The following is an 8165-nucleotide window of genomic DNA, read 5'->3' as shown; positions in this document are numbered from 1 at the left end:
AGAAGAAGAAGATGAAGAAGAACAAGAAGAGGAAGAAGAAGGAGGAGGAGGAGGAGGAGGGGAAGGAGAAGGAGAACAAAAGGAGGAGGAGGAGGAGGAAGGAGAAGAAGAAGATGAAGAAGAAGAAGAAGAAGAAGGAGAAGAAGAGGAAGAAGGAGGAGGAGGAGGAGGAAGAAGGAGAAGAAGAAGAAGAAGAAGAAGAAGAAGAAGAAGAGGAAGAAGAGGAGGAGGAGGAAGGAGAAGAAGAAGAAGGAGGAGGAGGAGGAGGGGGGGAGGAGGAAGAGGAAGAGGGGGAGGGGAAGGAGAAGAGGAGACACTGGAGATGGCAGGGCTGGGTCCCCAAGACCAGTCAAGGTTTTGAAGTTAGAGAGACCTAATCCTGGTGTGTTCTTCCTTCTTAGAGCTGGAGAAAAGTGTAACTCCGAGCTGAGATAACGTGCTAGGAGATTTACATAACAGGAAGAGGGCAAGTTCAGGGAAAAGGAGAAAAAAGAAAAGAACTGCATTCACTTGATCTCTAACCTAGTCTTTTGGGAACTGAGATTCATCAGGAAGAAATCCTTTATGTCCAGAGCAGCTTTCCATTGGGAATCATACGCTTAGGGGTTGGAGTAACCTCTAAGGAGGGAAATGCGCCTAATGAGCAGATACAGGGAGGTGTAAATACCCTCTGGTCTCCTGTCAGCCTGTGCGACCTTGGACAGGAAGGGGAGTGGTTTTGGTCTGTTCGTTCTGAGTCCTAATTCTGGCTGGGGACTGATGCTTCAGTCCCCCCTGCCGTCTCCGCTGAGGACAGAGCCTTCGTCCCTGTTACCTGCTGTCCTGGGAGGAATTCAGTTTCACGCGGAGACCTTCCCGTCAGACACCCAGCCAGGTGAGTCCAACACCCCGTGCGCCGTGGATGACAGGGTTGTCCGAGAACATTAATCCATCATCACCTGGGGGCCAATTCAACTTAGTCCAGAGCAAGTGATCACTGTGTTTATTTGCTTGCGTAAGTAATGAATGTGTTTAGTCAGTGACTGTGCCAGTTTCGCAGAATGGCTGCTAGTAACACTTTTGAGAGTCCTTCATATTCTTTACCCTGAAAGGGATGCTCTAAACATCCTAAGATACACAGACCTCAGCACTGGGCAGGCTCTGGTCAGGATGTCCATCGGCAGAGACGTAGAAACCCTGCATTAAAAATATGAATATTTGTAATACAGCTGCTTTCAGGTCCTGCCTTCAACCTGTAACACCCACTTTTCCACCAGCAAATTCACTGTAACCCCAAGACTACCCGCTTAAGAGTCCAACCACAGGGGCACCTGGGAGGCTCAGTCGGTTAAGCGTCTGACTTTGGCTCAGGTCATGATGTCACAGTCCATGAGTTCGAGCCCCGCGCCAGGCTCTATGCTGACAGCTCAGAGCCTGGAACCTGCTTCGGATTCTGTGTCTCCCTCTCTCTCTGCCCCTCCCCACTTGCACTCTGTCTCTCTCTCTCTCTCTCTCTCTCAAAAATAAATAAACATTTAAAAAAAAGTTCCAACCACACACAATGTAACACTGCTCTAGGTTTTTTCCCCAGGTTCCTGGGTGAAGAAGACATTTCCTGTTGTTTCTTAATCTATCCCTCAGTTTCAGCAAATGTCATATATTTGATGACCTTTCTGATTATTATATGGCCATATGCTATTCCCCCTCCCCTGCTTTTTTTTAGCATTTCAAAAGATTTCCTCAGATCATTGCTTCTCAGTCGACTTTGGAAACATTCTTTGACCATCAAAATGTTTAACTTGATTTAAATATTCCTATCTTCTTACTGCTGAGTTTCTTGCTTTATTTTAGTGGTTTTTCCCACCTGCAAATGTTATATGCAGTTTTCTTGATGTTCGATATATGTATGGTTACATTTACGCTGAAGTCATTATCCCTCTGGTGTCGGTAATGTGTCTGAGGGAGGGGACCAATTTAATGTTTTTCCAGATACATATCCATTTATTCCAGCTGTTACTTAGCAATTCATCTTTTTCCAACGAAACTGAAATACGACCTTGCCATATAGGAAATGTCCTTATACACTGAGACCTAATTCCTGATTCGTTCAACAAATAATAACTGAGCATCTGCCATGGGCCAGAACATTCTAGAGACATTATATGTCATATTCTTTCATGGTCTTTCACAATTTTGTTATTAATCCGTGTCCGTATTACTAATGATTGCTATTTTTTACCTGTTCCAGTTTGCTTTTATTTTTCATACAACTTTGCTTATGACAGTTGTTTTCAAGCTACTATTTTAACCTGGTTGCCAGACCTTTCATTCTTTCCATTCTATAACTTCTCATAGTTTTATATCTTTTTATAGTAAACATATATTCAACTAAGTTGGTGAAAAACAGAAATGAACAAAGAGGATAAAGTCCCTGCTCTTCTGGATGTTACAGTGTAGCATTGAGACTGTCATGATGTGGGCAGGATTTACAGAGCATGGTCTGGGGAGTCCTTTGCATGTTGGATGAGATCCAGAATGAGGATTAGAGGGTGTCCATTGGGTTTGAGAAAGAGAGATCTTTACTCAAAGCCCAGGAATATCAATGAAAAGTGCCACATAAGAAGAGGGAGAAAGGAGCTAACCTCATCCCCTATCAATCACGTAGAAATGAATTAGTCATATAATGATGCAGGAAGTACAGGAAAATGTCTTCTAGGCTTGATATAAAAATGCCTGACTTTGATTGTATTGGTTTATCCCTTTGCTCGTTTTTCTTGATGTATAATATAAACGGATATGTTAACATTTATATCTATTTATATTTTTATCTATATAGTTTTGTACAAGTACACCATGAATATATCACTATCTGTCTTTTAAACAAGTTTGTTTCATTCTCGTATTATTTTTGCTGGGCATCAGGGGATGTAACCAGGGGAGAAGCAAGGGAGATATTTCTTCCTCACAGTCTCTCAGGGACCACCCCAGCTTATGAGATCATTGCTCCCCCTCATCGATTTCATTCCCTCTGTATCTCACTCTCTGTCTCTTTCATTTACTGAGCAGACTTTGTTACTCTGGTGTAAATCACAGCGGAAAATTAACATTCCAGTATGGAGCTCCATGGTGATTGGTCCCTGGGAGGCTTAAGAATTAGCATTTCTGGGAACCATTTCTACACTTTGCAGGGGAAAGATGGCTGATCGGGTCTCCTTGGGTTGTATCCATTCCCAGCATAACCAAGAATGTGGGGGCTGTGAGGACAGGAATATTCACAACCCAGAAGACCACGGTGTCTTGTGCATGTGTGACTCGTAGAGGGTGAGCAGTCCTCACAACAGGGGCCAGGACTCCTCAATCCCAAGGTGACACCATACAGGGGCCAGAACTCAGTCAAGAGCAGGCACCAAGACGGGGATCTGTGTCAATTCATGGGATGGCTCTGCAGCACGATGAATACCGAGGGAGGGGCAGTGTGGACAAGGACGGCCCTGTGCCTTGAGGTCACAGCTGTCGCAGAGAGGCCACATCCCTCCTCACATGTGTGTCAGAGTCTGTCATCAGTGCCCCTCAAGATCATTCCCCTTGCAGCGCTGGCTTTGCTTTTTCGCTTGAACGTTTGAAACAAGTACCTTCCTCAGGGCCTTTGCTCTGGCCATTCCCTCTGCCAGCCACACCCTTCCCCCAGAATCCTGTGTCTATGTCTCTGTCTTACATGACATCTGTGTTCCAATGCCACCTGTGTACAGAATTTGCCTAAATGCCATTAAAATAAAATGCCCTATTTGCTCTCTGCTTTATCCGTTTTCCATTTCTTCACAGCACACCTCACCATCAAAAAGGTGAGATAATCAAAAGATAATTGTATCAAAAGATAGTTGTATAATTATCTTCTTTGCTTACATATTTTTTCTCCATCGCTGTAGGGATTTTTGTTCTTCAGCGCTCTATACTCATTGCCTAGATAGTGCCTGAAACCTGGTCAGCACTCAATTTATATTCCTGAATACTTGAAGCATTTCTCAGAAAAAGTATAAAATACATGATTTTTTAGGAAAGAAGCTGATGACAATAAAAATATATCAGATGTGGCAGCGATGATTCCCTAAAGGGGACCATATCCGTGCACAACATATTAAAAGGAATTTCTGGACTGCAAAATAAAAAAACAGTAGCATTTCAATTTTGTGAGTAATACAAATTTATGTTATTTTATTTCCCTCTTTCCCAGAAGTCACCTCCACCACATGGAACCAAGCAATGAAACACAAATTTCAAAGTTTCTTCTTCTGGGATTTTCAGAGGAACCAGGACTGCAGCTCCTCATATTTGGGCTTTTCCTCTCCATGTACCTGATCACTGTGATTGGGAACCTGCTCATCATCTTGGCCATCAGCACAGACCCCAACCTCCACACGCCCATGTACTTCTTCCTGGCCAACCTGTCCTTTGTAGACATCTGCTTCACGTCCACCACCGTCCCGAAGATGCTGGTGAACATCCAGACGCAGAGCAAAGTCATAACCTATGCAGGCTGTATCACACAGATTTATTTTCTCATACTCTTTGCTGTGTTGGACATCTTTCTCCTGAGTATGATGGCTTATGACCGGTTTGTGGCCATCTGTCACCCCCTGCACTACACGATCATCATGAACGCCCAGCTCTGTGGGCTGCTGGTTCTGGTGTCCTGGATCACATGTGTCCTGCATTCCCTGTTACAAAGTTTAATGATGTTGCGGCTGTCGTTCTGTACACACTTGCATATCCCCCACTTTTTCTGTGAACTTAATCAGATGCTCCAACTGGCCTGTTCTGATACCTTTCTTAATAACGTGGTGATGTGTTTTGCAGCTGTCCTATTAGCTGCTGGTCCTTTTGCTGGGATCCTTTACTCTTATTCCAAGATAGTTTCCTCCATACATGGGATCTCATCAGCTGAGGGAAAGTGTAAAGCATTTTCCACCTGTGCATCTCACCTATCGGTTGTCTCCTTATTTTATTGTACGATGCTCGGCGTGTACCTGAGCTCTGCTGCTACCCACAGCTCACGGTCAAGTGCCACAGCCTCGGTGATGTACACGGTGGTCACGCCCATGCTGAACCCCTTCATCTACAGCCTGAGGAACAAAGACATGAAAAGGGCTCTGAAAGCATTCTTTGGGAAGGAGACCCTTCCATGGCCAATCATCATAAGATTGAAGAAGTGCCTCTGATTGCAGGGGTCAAAGCCTCTGGGTCAGAGACTGTGGTCTTTATTCAGACTGTAGATGTAGTATTGCTCTTCCTGTTTATTTCCTTGTCCTCAACTTCCATATGCCATGTATGTAAGTCACTCTATGAAGCTCTGCTCTCTCTGATATCCTACAGATTTTTCCCTTGTATTTCCCACTTTCTGAATTTTATTTCCAACCATGGATCTGAAATATTTGGAAATGTTCATTTACCTTGAGGCAACATAGATGTTTTTTAAAAATAATCTTTCTCAAACAACTGTCAAACCAAATCATTTTTCTTTCATACGTGTTTTTTTAATGCCACGATTACCACTGGTTAGCTCTCTGTATGTCTTAGGATTGGTGGGCGGAATTGGGTGGGTGATGGGCTAAATGGGCAATGGGCATTAGGGAGGGCACTTGTTGGGGTGAGCACTGGGTGTTGTATGTAAGTGATGAATCACTAAATTCTACTCCTGACACCAACACATACACTACATGTTCACTAACTAGAATTTAAATAAAAACTTGAAACAGACAAACAAAAAGAACTGTCATGATTGATACGCCACCTACGGAAACCACCACACTTTATGACAAATATATATGATTTTAAAGTAGAACAATATCTGAGGCTACGTTTTTTCGCTTATATGTCTGAAGCTCCTTTGTATATCAGTATCTTAACTGCTCTTCTTAATAGTGGACACTTAATATATTAATGTGTCTTCTAGATCGGTTTTATTCTCCTCATTAGGATCCTAGTCTCTTATTACCTTGTTGTCCACAATGTGCATGATAGTCACTACCTTACTCAAGTGTTCACCAAATACGTGTCTCCAAAAGAAGTCATCATGGAACAACAAACTTAGATAGATTGACTTTAGAATATGATCTGAGACTCTAGATGCCCTTTAATATGATGAAGCAAAATTTTATTTTATTTTTTTTTCAATTTAAATTTTAGTTAGTTAATATACCCTGCAATATTGGTTTCAGGAGTGAATTCCGTGATTCATCACTTACATACAACATCGAGCGCCCATCCCAATGAAACGGAGTTTTAAATCGCACATTGTGCTCTTTAAAATATTTATTCTTCATGCTGTACGTCTATGCATTGGAGTATGGAGGATTGGTGGCCATGTGTAAGGGGGCTTATCCAAATTGGGGAAGGACTGATTGACATTTTTCTATTTTTATTGAATTATCTCCTTGTTTCTTCCTGAAATCTTTACGCTGCCTTTGGTATGACTGCTTTCATTGTTGTAAAAGAAATATATCCCCCTTCCTTCTAAATTTTGTCATAACCATGAAAGGGGTGTCGAATGGTCATTATCCTCCATTATACATGTTTCTCAGGCTCAGGATTCTATTCATCTTCTATGTTCAAGGGATGACATAAGAGAGAGCTTGCATTCCTGTCTGGTCATGTGAATCAGGGACACCAGTTTTCCAACACAATAATGCATACATTTTCAATCTTTCCTGGCTATGGGGAAATGACCCTCAATGAGAGGTAGTTGTTTTGTTGTTGTTTTTCTTGTTGTTGTTTGTTTGTTTTTTGGAGAGAGAGAGAGAGGGAGAGGAGGAGTGAGCAGGAGAGAGGGGAAGAGGCAGAGAGGGAGACAGAGATAGAATCTTAAGCAAGCTCCAGGTTGAACGGGGCTTGATCTCATGACTGTGAGATCACAACCTGAGCCAAAATCAAGAGTTGGAGACTCGACTGACTGAGCCACTAAGGTGCTTCTCAGTGAGAGGTTTTATATGCAGTTGTCTGAACTAAACTGAAATAACAGAGGTACCGTGAATGCAGGCTTCAAATATAAGAATAAATACCAAGAACAGTCAGCGGCAGATTATGATAATTGTCCTTACTTCTGTTCACCGTGATCATTGAATCAGTTAGCCATTGCTGCATAACAAGCCATTTAAAAGAAAATGATTTAATGTAATGCTTTTATTACCAAATGATATTGTATGTTGGGGATTGTTCTGAGCTGTGCTTGTCTCCTCGCGAGTCTATAGTGAGCTGTGAGACTCTACACTGTTACTTTTTTTTAAAATTTTTTCTTAAAGTTTATTTATTTTTGAGAGAGGCAGAGACAGGATGCGAGTGGGTTAGGGGTAGAGAGAGAGGGGGAGACACAGAATCCAAAGCAGGCTCCAGGCTCCAAGCTGTCAGCACAGAGCCCGACGAGGGGCTCGAACTCACAGACTGCGAGATCATGACCAGAGCTGAAGTCGGACACTCAACTGACTGAGCCACCTAGGCGCCCCGACTCTACATTGTTCCTAAGGCTCATCCATGATGTCATGTGTGACCACGGGGCACTTCTCTTCTGAACAAGTATATGATCAGTTAACTCGATTTCCAAGTGCATTTTTATCTTCTGTTTTACAGGGAAAAAAAGAATATCAAAAGTGAATGATTTTAATTTACATCTACTGTTCCTATATTCATATATGACACTTTGCTTTCTTCCTACTGAGGAGAAAAAGCTCCTGTCACGACTCAGTATGAATCAGCTACCTCTGCTCTATATTTCACACCGATCCGTACGCTGCTAGATTTTTTTCCCTTCTAACTAATTTAGTGGGGGTACAATCATGTGCTATAAACTGCATCTATTCGGAACGTATGACTTGATGAATTAAGGGAGCCACACAAAAACTAAAGTACCTACTGCACGTTCCTATTTGATGTTCTTCAAGAAAATGCACAACCTTGATGACTTCTTAATCCAATTGTTAAAATGTAATCTCCCTGGGCCTCAGCTTCTTTATTTCCGAAAGTAACTTGGGACCGTAAACGTAACTTCAAATGGATATTGCAAGAAATAAATGAAGTGTGTGGACATATTTCCTTGAGTCCGAAGAAAATGCTCACCTGTAAAGTTGTATGTATGCATATATGTGTGTTTCTCTGTATACATTTCTATTTCAAATAAACACACCTGCACATGGGTA

The 8165-nt window shown here is 42.3% G+C and overlaps 1 protein-coding gene across 1 annotated transcript; it reads left to right on the top strand.

Moving 5' to 3' along the window:
- The first annotated feature begins 379 nt into the window (after positions 1 to 379).
- LOC109261258 (olfactory receptor-like protein OLF4) lies at positions 380 to 5195 on the top strand. The gene is made up of 2 exons (XM_053896953.1): positions 380 to 402; positions 4211 to 5195. Exon 2 carries the CDS (start codon positions 4227 to 4229, stop codon positions 5193 to 5195), a length of 969 nt encoding a protein of 322 aa, XP_053752928.1. The 5' UTR covers positions 380 to 402; positions 4211 to 4226.
- Positions 5196 to 8165: the final 2970 nt, after the last annotated feature.

Source organism: Panthera pardus, unplaced genomic scaffold, assembly GCF_024362965.1.
Source record: "Panthera pardus isolate Hobbes unplaced genomic scaffold, ASM2436296v1 HiC_scaffold_8, whole genome shotgun sequence".
Taxonomy (NCBI): Eukaryota; Metazoa; Chordata; class Mammalia; order Carnivora; family Felidae; genus Panthera; species Panthera pardus.
The sequence above is the reverse complement of the archived record's forward strand: the minus strand, read 5'-3'. Positions and strand labels throughout refer to the sequence as shown.

What these genes read in the sequence shown, in the direction of transcription:
- LOC109261258 (XM_053896953.1), top strand. Translation starts at nt 4,227, where the DNA reads ATGGAACCAAGCAATGAAACACAAATTTCAAAGTTTCTTCTTCTGGGA.